Genomic DNA, 22858 nt, shown 5'->3' with positions numbered 1-22858 from the left:
CATTGTTTCTTTAGGCCAGTGATGGTGGCCCTTAAGGGATCTCTATCCGGCCCTTGGGACTCACCCCAGGCCACACACCATAGCTGTCAACCGTCCCTTATTTGGTGGGAAACTCCCTTATACCAGCGCCCTGTCCCGCTGCTGTCCCTTAAATTTCCCAGGTTTCATGCTCGCCCTCCAACCAGTGCAGCATCTTAATGTTGTCATTTCCCCCTCTGCATCCCTTTCATAACTCATTTTTTATAAATCATCAGTCCATCCATAGTTCAATTTTTTACAAGTTTTCTGTCAATCCTACCAATGTATGTAACTCTTCACAATAGCTTTTCAACTAAATTATAAACTTTCCCCATTCTTTATGAAAGAGGTCCTCTTTCTGGTTTCTAATTCTGCCTGTAAGCTTTGCCATCTCGACGTCGTTCATCAGTTTTGTCTGCCACTCCTCTTTGGTCGGAGTTGTAGACCCTTAGGATCATCTAGTCCAACCCCCTGTGAAACACAGTCAGTCGCAGTAAATGCAGCATGGCTCCATCAGTGCCGGATTTCTGTATAAGCTAAGCCAAAATCCCTTATTTTGGCTACTGATCCCTTATTTTTGAGGTTGCTGGTCCCATATTTTTGAGGTTGCTGGTCCCATATTTTTGAGGTTGCTGGTCCCTTATTTTTGAGGTTGCTGGTCCCTTATTTTTGAGGTTGCTGGTCCCTTATTTTTGAGGTTGCTGGTCCCATATTTTTGAGGTTGCTGGTCCCATATTTTTGAGGTTGCTGGTCCCTTATTTTTGAGGTTGCTGGTCCCTTATTTTTGAGGTTGCTGGTCCCTTATTTTTGAGGTTGCTGGTCCCTTATTTTCGAGGTTGCTGGTCCCTTATTTTCAAATCTGTAAGCTGACAGCTATGCCACACACCATTCCCACACCTCATGCACAAGCTTGCAAGCTTTTCCTCAACCTGAATGTGCACCTGTCCTCTTGATAATGCCCTTTGCTTGCCTGGAAACCTGCCTGCAGAAACTAGCCTCTGGTATACAAAGGTTTAAAAAATCAGCATTCGTTACTCTGCCCAGTTTTGCCTCTGGCTCCATCAACAAATATGTGGCCCCCAGAAGGTTGCTCAGACCTGAATGCGGCCCTCGGACCCCACTTTCAAACTGTTCTTCCTGTTCATACAATTCTCCCAGTGTTTAACTGCAGTTAATCCTTCCTATAACTTCAGCCCATTATATGTCATTTTCTGCAGCAGCGGAAAACGAGATTTGGTCCTCATCTTTGTGACATCCTTTCTGGTAACCTGAAGCATCCTATTGCCAATTTATCCATGGACCCTGCGTCTTCTCTGGGATGAATGTTCCTTCAGCCTTTCCTCAGTCTCCCTTGTCCCCTCACAGAGCTACCATTTCCAGAGTTCCCTGGGAAGAGGGATTGGTAGTTAAACCACTCTGTAAATTGTAGTTCTGTGAGGGGAATTGGGGCGGATTTTCTCCTATCAACTCTCAGCACCCTTAATAAACTACAATTCCCAGGAATATTTGGCTGGTGAAAGCCACAACTTCTATAGATAGTGGTGCCCACACTGTGGAACACCCATCAAATATCAAAGAAATAAACAACTATCTGACATTTAGAAGACATCTGAAGACAGCCCTGTTTAGGGAAGTTTTTTTATGACTGATGTTTTAGTGTATTTTTAATCTTCTGTTGGAAGAGTGGCTGGGGAAACCCAGCCAGATGGGCAGGATATAAAAAATTATTATTATTATTATTTAGTATAATAGGGCTTTATATGTACGGCACAGTTGTGGTCAATTTGGAGGGCCAGTGCCATCTTTGTCATCTCCTCAGCGGCCACAAAATTATTATAATTGTTACCCGCCCTTCCCCAGCAAGTCCCAGGGCAGGTTGTGACAAATAAAAATTATGAAATTAAAAACAGTTCAGCCAAATTAAGGTCACAGGGATAAGGTGGGTCCTGAAAAACATGCGTCTCAAATGTGCCAACGGCCTTGGTAAAGATGGCTTCCAGCAGCGACCAAGGGGTTGTCAATTAAGACCCTGGAAGCCTTTCTTATTTTCCCGCCTTTTAAAAAATAAACCTTATCAGGGTTACAGGCTGTTCCTTCTCCTCACAGTGACAGCCCAGGCAGGCTGAAGGAAGGTGGCCAGTTCCCCTCTTTCTCTTTTATCAGGCCGTAATGTGGCAAGAAGCCTATTTTGGTTTTAAGCGGTATATAAATTAATAAGCCACAAAACTGTAAAAGCCAAAAGGGCTGCGCTGAGGGGCTGGCGCCGGAAGCACAGAAACAAAATGGAGAAGGGACAATGGCTCCCTGTCTCTTGACCCGAGCAAGCAGCTCCTGAGACTAGGGGCCATTCCTCTCAGGAATAGTTATCTTCTTCTTCTTTTGTAAATATTATTTTATTTCATTTTATGACGTACATCAATCGGAGAGAATATTTCTAATAACAGATGTAAACCAAACCAAAACCATAGAACAGGCATGTAGAAGAATTGCAGTCACATATGGATTAAGTAACAAAGTCCAGGTCGTGAAAGGAAAATAAAATAATGGTCTTCGCATAAAGAAAGAAATACGGTTTTGCACTATTTGGCTGCCAAGTCTAGTTCCAGATTTGCCAGGCTTGTGTGACAATGGTTGTCTTTGAAAATGATGGTTCTGCAGTATTAGTGATAAAGGAACGTCAAATCGTACAAAAAGTGCTAGTCCTTGTCAAAATCTCAACCGTTCATGAACCATTTGAGGAACAAAGCATAAAGCGGGGGTCTCTGGATCATTAGACACCACACAATATCTTATTTATTATATTTATATATTATATATTAATAAATATATATAGATTTATATTTATTTATATCCTGCCTTTCCTCCAAGGAACTCAAAATGGGCATACATTTTGTCTCTCTCTCCCCTCTTTTTCCTCCACAACAACCCTGTCAGCTAGTTATCTTTATGGCCAGGTGGGGATTTGAACCCAGATCTCCCAGGCCCTAGTCAAAAAAGAAGGAAGGCTGCCCTGTTAGCATATCAAAAAGCAGTTTCAGAGGGACTGCCATGTCTGCTCCTCCTCAGACATGACAACTTAGGCTCTCAGGCCCAGCAGAAGTTCCTGAGGAGAAAAATTCGGCCACATTTCTGTATCCACTTATTGAGTGTTTTCTGTTGCGGGTGACCTCAAAGTGATTCACATTTATAACAAACAACTTCTATACAGTACTGCGTAAAAATAATAAAATGGGAATATTGCCTCTCAAAGAAGCTCATGTCAGTATAAACGAAAGAGCCTCACCAGAAGCCTTTAAAATTCAAAAGGCTCTAATGGAGGAGAGGGAGAAGGAAGAGCAAATTATGGCTTGTTTGTGTGTGTGTGTATATACACACATACATATACATAGATATATGTATAAGACGCCCCCTATTTTTGGGGACTCCAAATTAAGAAAACACCCCCTCAGCACTACCCGTGTATAAGACGAGCCCCAATTTTAAACCTAATTTTTTGGTAAAAAAGCCCTAGTCTTATACACGGAAAAATACGACACACACACTCACACATGTGTGTGCAAGAAAAAACAAAGTACAGGGCTTGCTAATTTGTCGTTTTAACTGCCGCTGTTTCACCTATGCCTTGTGAGATGGCTACTGTTTTATGCTTCAACATGTTTTAACACTTTCCATTCTGAATTACTTTGGGCCGGACAGGCAATATAAAAATACCAAAATCCGTTTAAAAAAGAAAAGGAGACCCGAGTTCCAATTCTCCACTCCAGCTAAGAAATCCACTGGTTGAGCTTGACCTCCCATTTTATTACTGCATTGCAGGCTGTTCTGAGAGGAAAGGGGGATCCCTGAAGCAGCAGAGAGCCAGCGGGTTCTCCAAGACGGATGAACGGGCATGAGAATAGCAAATGAGGAGGCAAAAAATCAGGAAATCTTAATTTAACATATAATAGCGTTGTTCTTGTTTGCAGTTTTTAAAGTGGGCGCTGGAAAAGATGCTTTCCTAGGGACACAGCTGTCAGCCCAGAACAAGCATATTATCTTGGGGAAATGTATCTCTGCGGCAGAAAACGGATCAGGATCTACTGCGAGATCTCGTGGCCGCCCGTGGGTCGATCTGCAAGGGTCGCTGGCTGACCCCCAAATGGCTCAACAAAAGCTTTTTTAAAACGGGTGCTTTCAATTGTTCCACCCCACGCGGAACCCTGAGTGGTGCGAGAGGCAGGATATAAATTTTATTATCAGTGGAATAAATAAGGCAAGAAGGAAGAGACACCCACGCTTGCCCCAATTAGGTGGCTTTAAATAAAGCAGAGAAGCGGTTAAACTGGGATTGCGAGATCCATTCTCCCATTTTGCATCCCAGAAGTCGGAAGGGCACCCCAAAGGTCATCCAGTCCAACCCTGTACAATGCAGGAATCCTGGCTGAAAGAATCCCTGACAGGTGGCTTTAGCTGCTGGATCTTGAGGTTCAGGTGGAAGCAAAAGGAGATCTGTCGAGTCCAGAAGTCTGCCCTCTCCCGCCTTAACGCCTTCAGGGGATTTTGTTTTCAAAAGTTATGTCTGAATATAAACAGGGAAGGTTTATAAGGGAAGCATAATTGGTAGCTGATTCGCCATCATCCCCAGGTGGGCTGGGAATGTCTCCAAATTTGAAACCCCGAAACCAGCCCTTCATCAGAAGTGAAAATTTACATTATTTTTTTAAGGGAAGGACCAAAATTCAGTGGGACACTGGTCCTGGGTCCAATCACTTCTCTGCATACGGCTAGGAGAAAACCACTTCCTTAAACCCTGGAAATCCACTGCCAGTCAGTGTAGATCATATGGAGCTGGACACAACCATATGGTCTGACACGATACACAGCCTAGGACCCTCGTACCTACGGGACCGCCTCTCCCGGTATGCCCCACGGAGGTCCATAAATAGCAACACCCTAGAGGTCCCAGAGAGGGACGCGGATGGCGCTGTGGGTTAAACCACAGAGCCTAGGACTTGCCGATCAGAAGGCCGGTGGTTCGAATCCCTGCGACGGGGTGAGCTCCCGTTGCTCAGTCCCTGCTCCTGCCAACCTAGCAGTTCGAAAGCACGTCAAAGTGCAAGTAGATAAATAGGTACCACTCTGGCAGGAAGGTAAACAGCGTTTCCGTGCCCTGCTCTGGTTCGCCAGAAGCAGCTTAGTCCTGCTGGCCACATGACCCGGAAGCTGTATGCCAGCTCCCTTGGCCAGTAAAGCGAGATGAGCGCTGCAATCCCATAGTCGGCCACGACTGGACCTGATGGTCAGGGGTCCCTTTACCTTTTTAGAGGTCCCAGGCCCTAAGGAAGTCAGATTAGCCTCAACCAGAGCCAGGGCCTTTTCAACACTGGCTCCAGCCTGGTGGAACGCTCTGCCTCATGAGACCAGGGCCCTGCAGGATCTGATTTTTTTCCGCACGGCCTGTAAGACAGACTTGTTCCACCTGGCCTTTGGCTTGGAATCAGTTTGATTCCCTCTCCCTCTTTCTTTTTCCTTTCTCCTCCTGTGAAGAGGCTGCATCCTAATGTTTTAATTTTAATCTTTTGAAATTGTATTTTAATCAACTTGTTTTTATTATTGGTTGTTAGCCGCCCTGAGCCCGGTCTTGGCTGGGGAGGGCGGGGTATAAATAAATTTTATTATTATTATTATTATTATTATTATACAAAAGGAAAACAGGGGCGGGGAGGGTAGAGAAAAGGTGGACACAACATGCACTGGGCGCAGCCTGCAAAACCTTCCATCCCATGCAAACTTGATGAAGAGGGAAAAAGAGGGAAGGAGGGAGAAGCCCTGCATTGCATTCGGGGAGAGGGATTTACTCCCGAGTAACCTGGCGCAGGACCGAGATGCAAAACCCCACCCCCCAAAAAATCTTGCAATCCCTAACCCGGCGTGCAAACATCCGCGCAGGCGCCTTAACACCTTTGCTTGGACACAGTTCCTTCTTTCCCGTGGTGCACACCAATGTTGTGCATGTGTGTTCAAAAAGACCATTGGTTCCTGGGCCTTGGAAAGCCAGCCGCGCTTTCCTCCTCTCCATTGGTTCTCTCTGCTGTCAATCCCACTAGCTCCTCCCATCCTTTTTTTACTTAATTAATCGTGCCCCCCTCTTTTTTTCCAAGTTTGTCTGTTGAAACAAAGAGAGGCGTAAAACCCGCCTTCCCAAGGAGCCCATTGGTGAATTCCTTTGCAGCAGGTCTTTTCATTTGCCCTTTGCATACACACCAGGGTAGGTTTCCCAGGGAAACCAGGAAGCTGATGTGCTGGGGGTGTATATTTTTTCTCCTCCTTTCCCTTTCTCCTCCTCCCCCTTCCTTTTTGCCGATGAACCAGGAAGTAAAGTTTGCTCAGCTTAGGATTCCCCAGTTTTCCCATTAAGAAGCAAGCGAGCAACTTGAGCAATAGGTGGAGGAGGAGGAGGAGGGAAGAACAGGGCAGTATTACAGGTGAGTCTGGGAAAGGACTTTCTAGGCGCGATGAAAGCCTTGGCACCCTTGGGTGCATAAAGGAACACCCCCCCGCTTCGTTTTAATGTGTACATTTTAAGAGGTGGGCGAAGGCAGTGGGTTTCTGCCCCACATCTAGGAATTAAGAGGGAGAACCGTAATCCTGATTGGGTTGGTGCACTTGATAAATCTTGATTATGCTGCTGTGTTTGCTTCGTTGTTTAGGCTACAAGCCGCTCTGAGTTTAATCTTAACACTCTATTTTAAAGAGGGTATAAAATGTAATCTTATAGCTGCGTCTCTTCTTAAAATGACTTGTTTGCAACGTGTTCGAGAGGTGGCTGCTTACGGTTCCAATCCCTTCCTTGCTTCTTCGGCCCCACGCCTCTGTTCCTTTTAAATTTTTATTTAGTTAAGTGATTGTATTGGTTCTCATAAATGCATACTGAAATATAACCAGACAGCTAAATATAATCTGTACCTGTTTAACTGCAGTTTGAAACAGTAGAGGTTTGAGTCCTAGGCTAGGGCCTAGGGGAGGTCCCCAACACACAGTTGTGAAGCTCCCTGGGCAATCCTGGGCAAAGTTGCCACCTCTCAGCGTGGCCTACTTTGCAGGGTTGTTGTCACAGTAATACAGAGCGCGGGGAGCGCTGTGTAGGCCAGCTTGAGCATCTTGAAGGCAAAGGTGATACCTCAATGCAGTAAAACTGAATATATTTTTTTAGCATTATTATTCCAGCAGGGTTTTTGATTGGATTTTGATTTTGTGATTAAGTGGTATGCAAATTGTTGCAATAAGTGACGTGTTAAAAGTGTGAAGTTACACATGCACCACTCAGTTTAATTTGTGGGTCAGGAAAAGCTACATTTCTTTAGAGGCACAGGATGTGGCGTTACCTACCCACCTTGTGTCTAGTTTGTGCCAAGCAGAAGCAGTGGTTTTATGGTGAAATGGAAAGAAAAAACAGGCATGTGTGCAACCTTATGCTATCTATGTTTACTCAGCAGTAGACGTCAGTATATACTTCTCTCAGAAAGTTTGCAACACTAACCCAACTTACCTGAGAATAAGCCCCCTTCACTTCAGTAGATGTTCTGAATAGGCATGGTTGTTCATTTATTTTATTTATTAATTGCATTTATGTCCCACCTTATTCCTCCAAGGAGCTCAAGGCTCCTCCCTCCGCCCGCATGAATCTCTATAACAACCCTTTGAGGCAGGTTAGGCTGAGAAACAGTACCTGTCCCCCAAGGTCACACGCAGCTTCATGGCCGAGTGGAGATTTGAACCCTGGTCTCTTCCAAGCCCTAGTCCAAGACTCTAACCACTATACCACACTGGCTTGGTTAGGAGGGCAGCTTCGGCGTTTGTAAAATTGCTGCTTTAGATTATTTTTATTTTATATTGCCTGTCTTAATAATTGCATATCCTTATGTTATCTTTGAAGGGACGCGGGTGGCGCTGTGGGTAAAAGCCTCAGCACCTAGGACTTGCCGATCGAAAGGTCGACGGTTCGAATCCCCGCGGCGGGGTGCGCTCCCGTCGCTCAGTCCCAGCGCCTGCCAACCTAGCAGTTCGAAAGCACCCCTGGGTGCAAGTAGATAAATAGGGACCGCTTACTAGCGGGAAGGTAAACAGCGTTCCGTGTGCTGCTCTGGCTCGCCAGATGCAGCTTGTCACGCTGGCCACGTGACCCGGAAGTGTCTGCGGACAGCGCTGGCTCCCGGCCTCTAGAGTGAGATGAGCGCACAACCCTAGAGTCTGTCAAGACTGGCCCGTACGGGCAGGGGTACCTTTACCTTTACCTATGTTATCTTTGCTGCAGACAGTTAGGAATGCTGAAAAACGAGGGGTTTGCCTGAGGATGTTTTGCAAGACGGTGGTTTAGTATGAACGCTAGTCCTGTGTCTGTTATTTGCTTTCATTCGCTTTTGATATTGAATTTTAAATTTAGCTCATTTCAGCATAGACTGGCCACAACTCTCCAGGGTTGTGGACACTGTCAGCTGTACTTTTCCATTGGTTGAACCTGGGACCTTCTGCACACAAGTCAAATCTTCTGGCTTTGAGCTGCAGCCCTTCCCCTTACCGTGCAGTGAGATCCCAGCCCTCCTAGTTCTGAATACCTAAATACATAGGAATCTTTCTTATGCCTAGTCCATCCAGCTCATTATTGTCTACACTGACTGGCAGCGTGGGGTTTCAGAGAGAGAGTGTTTTCCAGCCCTGCCTGGAGATGTTGGTTTTCTGTTGGCAGAGCAGTTCCTCTGACCCCGAACTGTGGCCCTTCCCCTAGAAACCAGGATCATCACAAAGAACTATTTGCAGGAGATACATATATATCTTTTCCCCCTCTTCTCTCTCTGTTCCTAGGCACGACAGAGAGACCATGACGACGTTAATTCACCGGGGGCGGCGTGCAGATGTCGGGCGAAACGTTGACAAGCGGCTGGAAGGTGAGGAGGACTCCATACCAGACAAGAATTTGGGCGAGGAAGACCCCGGAGACTCCAAAGACATCCGCCTCACCCTCATGGAGGAGGTGCTGCTCCTTGGCTTGAAGGATAAAGAGGTACAAAAGCCTTGTTGCTGCATTGATTAACCACCCATCAGCAGCAGCTCTCAAGGAGGGGTACAACAATTTAAAATTCAGAATTAAAAACAGAGCAGATTGCAGTTGCAGGAACAGGGCAGGCACATATCAGGGGTCAAAGAGCTGCATCTTCAGCATTTGTTGAAAGCTGCATCGTGAAGATGCCAGGTGCACCCCGTTTTACCCTTGCAACCGCCCTGCAAGGAAGGCCAGGTCGCAAGACAGTCAGCAGCCTAGGGTTGCCCAGTGAGCCTTCTGGCTCAGTCAGAATTTGAACCCTGATCTCCCAGGTCCTAGTCAAGCACACCTAACTGCTATTGACTGGCAGAAGGTATCTCAGTGACTCCTTAACTGCACAGTCAGCTGGGGATCTAGAGGAGAAGAAATCTGAGATTCCCTGGGGAAAGCAACCCAGCATGTATGTCCTGAGAAGGTTTTTATTACTATTTATCTTATTTGTGAGATTTCTTACCCACCCATTCACCATAAGGTCCCAGCGTGGTTTACAGCAATATGGTGTGCAATTATAAAGACAAATAAAACCACACCATCCTAAACAGGACAGTAGAAATTAAGCAAGACAGCTTGCCTGTCAAGGGTCAGGGTGGAGAGTTGTGTCTTCAGTATGTGCCGCTTTCTCTTCTGCATGAGATTATTTATGGGAGAAGGGTTGTAGTTTAGTGGTACAGCTTCTGCTTGCATGTGAAAGGTCCCTGCTTCCATCCCTGGCATCTTCAGGTAGGGCTGGGAGAGACTTCCTTTCTGAAACCTTGGAGAACTGCTGCCAGTCAGTGTAGACAATGCTGAGGTAGGCAAACCAATAGCCTGACCCTGGATTAAGGCAGCTCCTTTTTAAAATTAGCCCTTTCTTCAGAACCATGAGGACCAGAACCTTACTGTTCAGGGCAGTGGTAGAGGATCTGCTTTGAAGGCAAAACATCTGCTTTGCTCACAGAAGAATCCAGGTCCAATCCTGGCTAAACAGACCAGCGGCCTGACATGGTATAAGGCAGTTCCTTATCTATTACATTTATATCCGACTTTTCCTTCAATTAGCTCCCTCCTGTTTTTACCCACACTGCACCCTATGAGGTAGGTTAGGATGAGAGATGCTGATGGACCCTGTGCTGAGTGTGGTGTTAGAATCTGCATCTTCCCAATTCTAGCCTGATACTCTGACCACTACACTGCACTGCCGTAGTGGTTAAGATAAGCCAGAGACATGTGGGCAGTTCTTGTATGAAATTTGAGGAGCCAGAGCGCAGGCGGTGGAGGTGTGTGGTGAGAGCCAGATTGCCAGTGTTTACCGGTGGTGGGATTCAGTTAATTTGAGCCTGTCTCTTGTTGTGAACTGAAAAGGCTGGGCATAATAAGTGTCTGTATGCACGTTGGCAAACATTTTGTTAGATTCTCTCCCCTTGTTCTGGCCCAGAATGTTGGATATCCTTAAGTCCCCTGCTCCATTATATCCCACCAGAAAAAGAGAGTTTCTTGATAGTTTTTAATGGCTCCCCATTTATTATGGCATTAGATTTTGTGAGGTGCATGAAGCTGGCAAAATATATGCACAGTGTGTGTGAAAAGGCCATAAAATGTGATCCGTTCAATCTGAAAAATTTACATATCTATAGGGTAAGCATAGTGGCCATCGATTCCAGTAGTTATTGGTGACAGAACAGAATCTCTTCATATTTATGTATTTGTGGTTGTTGATTTTAAAATAAATATCCTGTGTTATCTTGCCAAAACGACAATCTTGGGCAGCTGTCAAAATACAAATGAAATAAATAACATTGTGAAGCAGAAATTCAAAACGGTAACTAATAAAACTCCAGAAGGTTGCCAAACAGCCCAAGGAGACAACCAGCTCCGCTCAATTAATATCTGTTGCAAGTCAGAGAAGCTTGGTTTCAGGAGTGTCCGTAAACTAATCGAATCAAGCTTGTGGACAGATTCTAGTTCTGACAACATAGCTGTGATTTGTGCATTACAAGGGATTGGAATAGATGACCTTTGGGATCCCTTCCAGCTCTACCATTCTATGACTCTTTGATTTTTCACAAAGGTTATCACTGACTTTGCCAGGACTCTTTATTTTCTTTCTTTCTTTTAGCAGAAATTTATTAGAGGGCAGTGTCCATGATGGAGTAGGAGGAGTGCATTTTAAAACCCGTTCCGGACTGATCCAACTGGTATCTTTACCATTTATACATTGGTTTCAGTGCTCTTCCTTTTTTGCAGAAAATCCTCTGTCCAAAGGTGTGTCAGACCTGCACCTGGGCAGTCCTTGGTTAGTAATTACTGAGGTAAACCGGTTTGGAATTGCTCATTTGCACAGCTTTTCTATAGACACATGTTGAAGCTTTTGCCACTGATCAGGTCTAGTGACCTACACCTCCCACCTCAAAAGAGGGTGGAAGTTGCGAGTCATATCACAGGATCGCTGCTGCCCAGGGCTACTCTTCAGAACTGCTAGACCATTGGAGCTCTTGTCATGCAGTTGCCAACCTTCTGTTATATTGTACTGAGACATTTGTAGCGAGCGAGACAGAACCTTTGTCTTGACTGAGTCCACAATAAATAAAAGTCGGTTTGGCGAGAAACCAGTAAATGTTAGGTTTTTAGAGCCTGCCAGAAACTAAGAAGAGCCCTGCAGCTGGATGAGGCCAGAGGGGCCCATCTAGTCCAGCATCCTGATCTCACAGCGGCCAATACCGCAAAGAACCTAGGAATCTAGATAGACTGCCCTTGGACCTGGAGGTTCCATAAGCACTCTGAAAGAGACCTACTGGATCCGGTCAATGCCCCATCTAGTCCAGCATCCTGTTCTATAGAGAGGCCAGCAAGCAGGACCTGAGTGCAACAGCAACTCTTTCCACTTGTGTTTCCCTGTGGAACGCCCTCCCATCAGATGTCAAAAAAATGAACAACTATATGACATTTAAAAGACATCTGAAAGCAGCCCTGTTTAGGGAAGTTTTTAATGCCTGATGTTTTAATGTATTTTTAATCTTTTGTTGGAAGCCGCCCAGAGTGGCTGGGGAGGCCCAGCCAGATGGGCGGGATAGAAATAATAAATTATTATTGTTTCCCAGCAACTGGTATTCAGAAGCCTGCTGCCTCCAACCCTGGCACAGAGCAAAGCCAGTGTGTCCAGTAGCCTGCTGATAGCCTTCTCCTCCAGGAATCTCTTTAACCCTCTTTTAAAGCCATCCAAGTTGGTGGCTGTCACTGCTGCTTGTGACACCATGTAGACCTTGCTGGTTCATGCCTTGGCTGCACGCGATTTGACTTCCCCTCCCTTGTCCTGCTTAGAAGGATGGTCACATTGTTCTGATTTTTTTAAAAGATGCATCCCTGTCTTTGGAGTCCCTGTCTTGGCGTGCAGACATAGGGTGCAATATAAGCACTGCAAGGAGAAGGGGGAGGGAATAAGCTCTGTCAGGGAGAGCTGCATTTGCTTGCTAGTCCATCACTAGCCTAGATTACAATAGTATCCTGATGCATTACTGTAAGTGACTCCTTGTCCTTTAGGGCAGTGTTTCCCAACCTTGTGCCTCCAGATGTTTTTGGCCTACAACTCCCATCATCCCTGACCACTGGTCTTGCTAGCTAGGGATGATGGGAGTTGTAGGCCAAAAACATCTGGAGGCACAAGGTTGGGAAACACTGCTTTAGGGAACCCTTTTAAATGAAGTTGTGGCATCAAGACTCCAGCTGCACCTGTCTTGTGACTCTCTTTGCCCCCAGGGCATGAACTGTAGGAACTGATTTGCATGCTCATGCTGCATTTATATCTTAGGTTGTTGACTTCTGCTGTGGGGAAGGGCCATAGTTTAGTGATAGAGGATCTGCCTTCAAGCAGAAGGTCCCAGGCGGCATTTCCAGGTAGGGCTGGGAGGGACTCCTGCCAGAAATCCTGGAGGGCTGTTTGCGTAGAAATATTTAGCTGGATGGACCAACAGTCTGACTCAGAATAAGGCACCTTCCTCTGTTCCTAGGAGCTGGCCCAGGTTGTCTTACAACAGCATATTTAACAGCATCAACCCCCCACTACTTTTTTGCAATGGTGCAGGGACAGTAGCCCAGGGCACCCATCACACTTAAGCATAGTTAGCATTAGCCACAGTTGGATGTCTTTTAATCTTGGTTAATCCAGACATGGAGCCATGGGAGCCGACACAACCGTGGCTTGTTTAGTACAAATTAATTCCTAACCTGGTTTGCAAGTTTGCTCCAGGCCCATTTCACCAGCTGGTTTGTGGCCAGTCCTTAATTCTCAGTGTAGGTATATTGACACAACATTTCCCCATGGTTAGTGAAACAAACCATGGGCAACATTTCACCGTGGTTAGTAAAACAAACCATGGTTTTAAGTGTTAATGGTCTGATTTCTCACAAAGCACTGAGCCTAAACTGTGGCTTAGCAAGGGTGCATAGGGAGAAATTTGTGGCAGATAGGCTTCCTAACCACCCCTGTTACTGCCACGCCACCAGGAGCAACTGAAATGAAGGTTCCCGGCTAAATCCCAAATGCTTGAGGGAGTGCAAACATCTTTATTGTCCTCTCAAACAGGTTCAAGGAGGAACACAGATAGTTTTGTGGCTCCAGCCAAAAGGGCTTTGGGTGATCTCCAAAGCTGCCTCCTTAGATTTGACAGGCACCCTCCTTGCTGAACTTCAGGCACGAACAAAAACTTCCTTATTTCAGCAGGCATCTTGAAGTTTTGTAGCTTTTAGGATGAGTTTTAATTGTTCTTATTCTCTTTTTTATTATCTACACTGCTTAGAGATTCTTAATGTTAAGTTGTATATACATATCTGAAATAAATACATAAACTAAGTTGTACGCTAGGTGGACCCTGAGTGTAACTGACATCATAGTAGAAGTTTTATCTTCTAGGGTCACAGATCAGTGTTTACCCCCTTTCCTATACTTTCAACAACCCTTTGAGGTAGACTGGGCACCAAGATAGTGACTTAGCCTGAGGATTAAGGCAAGATGTGCTTATTCACTGCACCTGCATGAGCTGTGGGACAACTGAAATGTGTTATGCCAGGGTCCGCCAATGTTGTTGCTGAGCCACATCCCGCTTCGGCTGCATCAGCCAGGGATGATGGGAGCTGTAGTCCAGCATAACCTAGAGGGCCCCTTGTTGGCTACCCCCGTGTTAAGCAATCATTGATCCATTTTGACTGGGCTGCAGACACGCATTCATTTAAAGTGCATGACTTTCCCCCAAAGAAACCTGGAAACTGTGGTTTGTTAATGATGATGGGAATTGTAGCTCAGTCAGGGGTAAACTATCGTTCCCCCAATTCTTTTTTTTGGGGGGGCAGAGCCATATTGGGGCTACACAGCCTAAATGTGATTCCCTTTGGAGCTGCAGCTGGAGAGAGAAGTGGGGCTCAGGCACCCCTAGAAGGGCTGAAGCGATTTGGAAATGTGGCACTTCTGCATTTGATTTGAAGTCCTGGTCTTGCCGGAACTCTTGATCCGTGTTTGTTTTTCCCGTTCAGTGGTTTGACTCAGACTGGTTCTTCAACTTCATTTCCTTTGCTGGGGCGAGGCATCATTCCGAGAGTTTAACTTACTGACTTTACATCTAAGAGTTGAAGCCCCAGTACCGGTGCTGCTGGGGGCCTTTTTTTTAAAAAAAAAGGTTTTGGAATTATCCTTGGTCCACTCTGTTTGCTGTCCGAGTCTGTGGTCCTTAGCATGCATACTTGTAGGTACACTCCAATAAAATTAACAGGTTTCATGGCCAAAGTAAAATAGATTTGGGTAGAGTGCAATTTCATTTTTGTGCTTTTCAGGCCTATTCTGAACCGGTCTGGTGCAAGAATGCAGGTTGTAAAGTTGTAATTTGAACTATCGTTCTTGAAATTTAGAATGCCAGTGTCAGAATTAATATCTCAAATTCCAAAGCTTTTTTTTTTTTTAGGTTTTTGATTTCCACAATAAATCTTTAATTGAGGCATACCTTTCAGGTCTTTAGTAACATGATATTGAGTTTTTTGTGGTGGTGCACAACCACAGAGTAGAACCGTTGAAATTAATGGACATGACTAGCTTGTTTCATTGATTTCACTGGGTCTTTTCTGAATAGTTGGATGCAGCCCATCATTATTCCTTATAGCCCACCTTTATAAAGAGTCCAGGACAGCCAGCAGCATCTAAAAATGCAAAATTTTTAAAAAAGAAAAGTCATAATCTAAAATACATTGGTGAGACAATTATATCCATAGTGCCACTTTTACTATGTCCCCAAACAGCTGCAAAAATAAATAGGTCTTGAGGGGACAGCTGAATTTGTACAGAGACATGTATGGGTGGCATTTGCCTAGTTTTTTACTAGAAATCTGGATTTTAGCTTTACAATTGAGGCACCAAGTTCCATTAAGAAAACCACAACCAGAGTGACTCCTTGGCAATGAGGACTAGAATCTTGCTCTGACCCCAGAATGGAAGCTGAGCCTGTCACGGTCAAAAATTCTGCACTGACATTGAACATATACAGCCTCCCTCTCTGAAAAGATACTCGAAAAGGTTTCTTTTGATACCTTGAACTCTTAAAATCCAGCCTAACCCGCAGCCACTGATGTCACAGAATTTGTTTGCATAAGAAATAAAACTTCTGAACTTCAGGCTGCTGTCTGTATCCTTGTGAAACGTCAAGAAAGGTCATGGGTGGAAAAGAGACTTTCTTTGGTCTTTCCAATTAGACTCTTATCCAGCATGTTCTGCTATGAGGAAGTGGAGGGTTGTTTTTTTAAAGGTAAATAAAGGCCTGATTCTAGCTGTTAAATGGTTGTGAAGGCAGGGTGTCTTACGTAAGCTTAACCATATTGAAGAGAATAGGCTTTTAAAATGCCACACTTTTTTTTTTTTTTGCTTGCTTTTTGCCTAGGCTGAAACAAGCAGTGTAGCTGTTGAAATAATGGGCTGGGTGTTTGCGCAGGAAGCGCTGCCTTCCATCTGGCAGGCTGCAGCTCCTTTTGGCTCAGCACCTCCTCTCCTTTTTCTATAAAGGAAGACTTGAGTTGTTCTTCAACTTGGAACAGCTTCGTCAAAAGTTAATCCCTAACTGGTAGAAGTTTGGATTGGAGCAGTGTGTGTGTGTGTGTGTGTGTAAGTGTAAGTGTGTAAGTCCTCCCTTCCCCCAGCCCACACCTGGGTGATCAAAAGACTTTTTAGCTTAGAAAGAGGTAGCTTGATAGAAGTGTATAAAATTATACATGGAATTCCCCCCCCCCCTCTTGTTACAATAAGAACATCCAATGAAGCTGTATGTTGGAGGATATAGGACAGATTAACGGAAGGACTTCTTCACACAGTTAAAGCATGGAACTCACTTATACAGGAAGCTGTGACAACCACCAACTTAGATGGCTTAAAAAAAGGATTAGAATTCAGCGTTTCTCAACCTGTGTGTCTCCCCAGATGTTGTTGAGCTACAACTCCCATCACCCCTAGCTAGCAAGGCCAGAGCTCAGGGATGATGGGAGTTGTAGTCCAACAACATCTGGGAACCCACAGGTTGAGAACCGCTGGATTAGATAGATTCCTGGAGGAGAACAAGGCTATCAGTGGCTACTGTCCACAGTGACTGTACTCTCCCTCCAGTGCTGGAGGCATTGATGCTTCTGAAAACCAGTTGCTGGAAGCCATAGGAGGGGAGAGAGTGCTCTTGCGCTTGAATCCTGCTTGCTGGTTTCCCTTTGGGGCATCTGGTTGGCCACTGTGAGAACAGGAGGCTGGACTAGATGGGCCCTTGGCCAGATCCAGCACACGCTTCTTATGCTCCTGGAATACTCTTTGAAATAGACCTAAGTTAGCTACAGTGGTGCCCCGCAAGGTGAATGCCTCGCAAGACGGAAAACTCGCTAGACGAAAGAGTTTTCCGTTTTGGAGGTGCTTTGCAAAACGAATTTCCTATGGGCTTGCTTTGCAAGACGAAAATGTCTTGCGAGTTCCTGCGGGGTTTTTTTCCTTTCCTCCCCCTTTTTCTAAGCCGCTAAAAGCTGATAATAGCGCTAATCCGCTAATCCGTCAATGGGCTTGCTTCGCAAGACGAAAAAACCACTAGACGAAGAGACTCGCAGAACGGATTCTTTTCGTCTTGCGAGGCACCACTGTATATCTGATGCTTTTTGGTGGGTCTGCTCTGTTTAACTTTGGATACAGCCCAAAACTTTTATCCCATCTGTTTCGTGAAAGAGACAAAACAGCAGCATAAAACAAGCATCACCATTGCTACCCCTCCAAAAAAAAACCAAAAAAACTCCACTCAAATTAGTTAATGACAGCCTTGACTAATAATCCTGTCTTTGGTCACCTCTAAAATCTGTGACTTGCCTCGGACCCGGTCTCTGAGACCAGGGAGAAGAATTGGTGGAAGAAGACTGGAAAAAGTTTAAAGACTATTTACAGAAATACTGTAAAATCAATGAATGTTAGACAAATGTTGGAATGAAGTTACATGGCTTTAGTAGAAATGTTATAAGGAATTAAGTACAAATAGATTATTAGTGTATTAAAGGGAAAAAATAAGTTTAGAACATGTTAAGATAAATTACAGGACAGAAAACAGAGGAAGATGGAAAGGAATTGCTGAAACAGTTAATTGAAGTGGAATACAAAAAGGGAGGTGTGAGGAGGTTGCTGAAACAAGTGAATGAAATATAAGATATTGAAATTATTGGATGTGTTTTAAATTGGTTTTGTTTTGTTCTATTAGTTTAATGTTTTAGCGTTAGTGTTATGTAGTATCTTTGTTTTTGTATTGTATTGTTTTCTTTAATTCTTTTTTTCTTTTGTAGTGTCTAAACTGTTAATAAATATTATTTAAATAAAATAAAATAAAATCTGTGACTTGCACCAAACCCCGAACTATTTATGGCCCGATCATGCAGTTTTTTGCGTGACTCTTCCTGGGTCTTCGCTGATGTCCATTCCTGATCTCCTCAGGGCTACACGTCCTTCTGGAACGACTGCATCTCCTCCGGCCTCCGGGGCGGCATCCTCATTGAGCTGGCAATGAGGGGAAGGATACAGCTGGAGCCACAGACTATGAGGAAAAAACGACTGCTAGACCGGAAGGTGAGAGGGTTTTTCTGTTCCCTGGCCTCCCTGAGGCTGTTTGCTAGGGCCTATTTCAATGCGCCTTGGAGAGCCTGGCAGAAGTCTTTGTCTCTCGCTTTCTTTCTGCCTTCTAGGTCCTCCTAAAGTCAGATGCCCCGACAGGAGACGTCCTCCTAGACGAGACGCTGCGGCACCTCAAAGCCACCGAACCTGCCGAGACAGTGCAGACGTGGATTGAGTTGCTGACAGGTGAGGGCGGAAGTGTTTCTGAGCCCTGCAGGGCTGCTACGCCTTTGTTTTTTTTTTAAATATAATTTTTATTAACAGGCCAGTCAAATCACATCAATTCCAAATGACATTAGTTCCAAATTATACAGCCAAATTTTTAAAATTTTGTTGGAGGTACCCATACTTCAAGCTCCGAAAGGGATCCAAACTTCACTCTTGCTGCTGCTGTAATTAAACAGTTCTATCCAGTTCTGTCCAGATAGTCTCTTTGTTATTTCCCTCATCTTCTTGTTGTTATCATATATTCCTTTCTTTGTGATCTCTGATAACCTTCACAAGCGGGTTGAAAAAGGCTGCTACGCCTTTGGGGCTTCTACAGATTCTTTCTCATTTTAAGAACTTACGTGCCTCTTATAACGGAATCTCTAAGTGGTTGACATTGTATATATCAGTAAAATCACAAACAAAAAAAGTCAGTACATGGTACCCGGGTAAATAGGAATCCAGTAAAACATTAAGCAAAATACAGTGGTGCCCCGCAAGACGAATGCCTCGCTAAACGAAAAACCCGCAAGACGAAAGGGTTTTCCGATTTTTTAGCGGCTTCGCAAGACGAATTTCCCTATGGGCTTGCTTCGCAAGACGAAAGCCCATAGGGAAATCTCCGGAGACAGCGGGGAAGCACAGCGCGCCTTCTCCTCTGTTCCCGGACCTGTCCTAAGGCTTGCGGTGGGAGGTCCGGGAACAGAGGGGAAGGCGCGAAGGGCTTCTCCTCTGTTCCCGGGGCTTGCGGTGGGAGGAGGGTTTTTCCTCCCCACCGCCAACATTCAGAACAGCATTCTGAATGTTGGCGGTGGGGAGGAAAGCCCTCCTCCCACCGCAAGCCTTCAGGACAGGTCCGGGAACAGAGGGGAAGGTGCGCAGCGCTTCTCCTCTGTTCCCGGGGCTTGCGGTGGGAGGAGGGTTTTTCCTCCCCACCGCCAACATTCAGAACAGCATTCTGAATGTTGGCAGTGGGGAGGAAAGCCCTCCTCCCACCGCAAGCCTTCAGGACAGGTCCGGGAACAGAGGGGCAGGTGCGCAGCGCTTCTCCTCTGTTCCCGGGGCTTGCGGTGGGAGGAGGGTTTTTCCTCCCCACCGCCAACATTCAGAACAGCATTCTGAATGTTGGCGGTGGGGAGGAAAGCCCTCCTCCCACCGCAAGCCTTCAGGACAGGTCCGGGAACAGAGGGGAAGGTGCGCAGCGCTTCTCCTCTGTTCCCGGGGCTTGCGGTGGGAGGAGGGTTTTTCCTCCCCACCGCCAACGTTCAGAACAGCATTCTGAATGTTGGCGGTGGGGAGGAAAGCCCTCCTCCCACCGCAAGCCTTCAGGACAGGTCCGGGAACAGAGGGGCAGGTGCGCAGCGCTTCTCCTCTGTTCCCAGACCTGTCTTGAAGACTTGCGGTGGGAGGAAGGTTTTCCTCCCCACCGCCAACATTCAGAAGGCTGTTCTGAAGGCTGGCGGTGGGAAGAAAAGCCCTTCTCCCCCCAGCCTTCAGAAGAGTTCCCGCCTAGGCTGCAGATAGCAGCCTGCTGCCCCGCGCGAGGGGCGCTCTTAAGCAGAGCGCCCCTCGCGCGGAGCAGACATTCGCCGCTTGGGGAGCCCTGCAGGGGAAGTCTTGCAGGGCTCCCCAAGCTGCGAATGTCTGCCCCTCGCGCGGGGCAGCAGGCTGCTATCCGCAGCTTGGAGAGCCCTCTGGACCTCTTCTGAAGGCGGGCGGGGGGCAAAAGTCTTTGTCCCCCCTGCCTGCCTTCCCGGGGGATTTTAAAATGCTGGCGGGCAGCAGATCGCCCCGGACAGTCTCCGCTGTCCTGGGAAGGGGGGGGAAGCAAAGACTTTCGCCCCCCCCCCCCGTCGGCCTTCAGAAGAGGTCGGGGGACAGACTGTCCCCAGACCTGGTCTGAAGGCGGTTTCCATAGGAACGCATTGATTGATTTTCAATGCATTCCTATGGGAAACCGTGCTTCGCAAGACGAAAAACTCGCAAGACGAAAAGACTTGCGGAACGAATTAATTTAGTCTTGCGAGGCACCACTGTATTAGGAACACTGAAATTATGCCTGTGGACTGCTACAGTGCTCTGAAGAAAAAAGCATAGTGACCTGTGTTCAAACCCTAAACTGTGGTTAATCCCCTAAGTATTACCTTTTGAAACAAGCCAGCTTCACAACCCATCGCATTCTTCCCCCTCCCTCCAATAATGTGGAGGTGGGGAACCTTTTTTTTTTGCAGGCTGAGGGTGGGTGTACTGTAGGCTACATTCCAGTCTCTTCCTCCAGGTGAGCAAGAGACCCTGTCACATCCCGAGCAAAAGCACTCGAGGACGTGAAGCAAGGGCAGTGACGGGTTTGGTCTGGGGATAGTCCCACGGGCCAGAATAGAGAAGCCTCAGGGGCCACAGTCAGCCCCCAGACAACACGTTCCACTACCACCACTGCCGCTGCCAAATTTGGATGGGCATAAGGTGTTAGTGCAAAATTCTGTAGCTAAAGTACAACCACCTCTCAACCAAGTTTGTATTATAGGTCATCTTTTGTAGATTATGTAATATGAACCTGAGCAAATCATAGGTTGAAAGACGTTCCCATACCTATAATAATAAATAATAATAATAAAATTTATTTATACCTTCCTCTCCCCGGCCAGAGCCGGGCTCAGGGCAACTAACACCAATAAAATCACAGTAAAAACATACTGGTTGGGGGGGGGGACGATAAAAAACAAAACAATTTAAAATACAGGTTAAAATACAATTTAAAATGCAGCCTCATTTTAAAAGTAGCCGATAGATCAAGACCATGAGGGGAGGGAAACAAAAGGGTCAGGCTGAGTCCAAACCAAAGGCCATGAAAACTTCCAAAATTAAATAAATGAATTTGTTTGTTTTAGAAAACAACAATCTGTAGCTGGAGTGAGCTAAAACAGTGAGGACTAGAATCTTTGTTTATTTTTAAGGTAACATATGTAGCACAGTAAATGAGCATCTGCTTTGCACAGAGAAGGGCCCAGCTCAATCTCTGGCTTCTCTTGGTGCAGCTGGGAGACACTCCCTCTTGAAACCTAGCAGGCCACTGCCAGCCAGAGTAGACTGCACCGAGCTAGATGGGCCCTCAAGGTCCTGACCTTGTTGCTGACCCTCTTCCTCGCCTCCCGCAGGTGAGACCTGGAACCCCTTCAAGCTGCAGTACCAGCTCCGCAACGTCCGGGAGCGCATCGCCAAGAACCTAGTGGAGAAGGGGATCCTGACGACCGAGAAGCAGAACTTCCTCCTCTTCGACATGACCACCCACCCAGTCACCAACACCACGGAGAAGCAGCGCTTGGTGAAGAAGCTGCAAGAGAGCGTCCTGGACCGGTGGGTCAATGACCCCCACCGCATGGACAGGCGGACCTTAGCCCTGCTGGTCCTGGCCCACGCCTCTGACGTGCTGGAGAACGTCTTCACCAGCCTGGTCGACGAGAAATACGACGTGGCCATGAACCGGTCCAAGGACCTCATGGACAGAGACCCTGAGGCGGAAGCGGCCAAGGCGGGGGGCTCAGAGATGATCTGGGCTGTGTTGGCAGCCTTCAACAAGTCCTAAAAGCCTCCCGAGTCGGGCGAGGCTGTTCTGAGTGGTTTTGGCCCTCGTTTCCTCTTTAGGACTGAACCTTTTCTGTTCTGTGGAATCTTCCCATGCTCCTTAGCAGTGGGCATTGGTGACTTGCCGCGCCCGAAGCCGCCACCACAGATGTTGGGCATGGCAGGCGACATTCTGTTACAGGAACGCCTATATCTTCACCACCATCTCTTCTTCCTCGGATTCGGGGACTTGTTAGGTTGCAAGAACGAGCAAAGAAGTTTGTGCGCCGTTTTCTCCTCCCCCCCTGGGAACACCCCTCCGTTCCGTTGTCCCCCCCCCCCAGTTTAAAATGAAGGTCTGTGTCTGCTAGAAGTGGAGTGAGCCGCCTCTTTCGTTTATTTCAAACTCTTCCCCCCCCCCCAACTGTTTTAGGGAGGAACAAATTACAATGTGCATTTGGGATTTTTGTTTTGTTTTGTTCCGTTTTTTTTCTCTGTGTGTTAAATCTTACAACCCCAACCTCTGTTTTGCCCTGTCTCGTTTTTTCGACCCAGTTTTCCCCTTGTGCTGTTTATTCCTTGTGTTCTGCTGGAAAAAAAACCATTACAGCACAAATCTCTATGCAATCTCTTGTGTGTTATTTTTTCCCACGCTTTTGATTCTTGGGGTTCCACTTCCTTCCCAGTGGCAATTTGTTTATAAAGTAGGCAGAGAGTGCCCATAAACTGGTGATGTTCTGTGTGTTCTGGGCTAATGAAAAGCCAAGTGTTGGATCAAGACTTAGTTGCATTGATTGAAATCAATGAAATTTTAATTTAAAGTCATAAAAACATCAGAAGAGCTCTGCTGGATCAGGACAATG

At 46.2% G+C, this 22858-nt stretch overlaps 1 protein-coding gene across 11 annotated transcripts; it reads left to right on the top strand.

The window, feature by feature from the left end:
• The first annotated feature begins 1181 nt into the window (after nt 1-1181).
• Nucleotides 1182-22622, top strand: GOLPH3L (golgi phosphoprotein 3 like). Of its 11 annotated transcripts, none has more exons than XM_083716044.1 (5): nt 1182-1281; nt 8860-9058; nt 18051-18182; nt 18299-18413; nt 21590-22622. In XM_083716044.1, exons 2-5 carry the CDS (start codon nt 8876-8878, stop codon nt 22015-22017), a joined length of 858 nt encoding a protein of 285 aa, XP_083572170.1. In that variant the 5' UTR covers nt 1182-1281; nt 8860-8875; the 3' UTR covers nt 22018-22622. The 11 variants fall into 11 exon arrangements, with proteins under 11 accessions (XP_083572170.1, XP_083572173.1, XP_083572178.1 ...); XM_083716047.1 differs by lacking the exon at nt 1182-1281 and adding an exon at nt 1970-2001; XM_083716052.1 differs by lacking the exon at nt 1182-1281 and adding an exon at nt 2027-2150.
• Nucleotides 22623-22858: the final 236 nt, after the last annotated feature.

The sequence above is a fragment of the Podarcis gaigeae genome (assembly GCF_964106915.1).
Source record: "Podarcis gaigeae genome assembly, chromosome: 16".
NCBI lineage: Eukaryota > Metazoa > Chordata > Lepidosauria > Squamata > Lacertidae > Podarcis > Podarcis gaigeae.
This window is presented reverse-complemented; position numbering and strand designations above follow the sequence as displayed.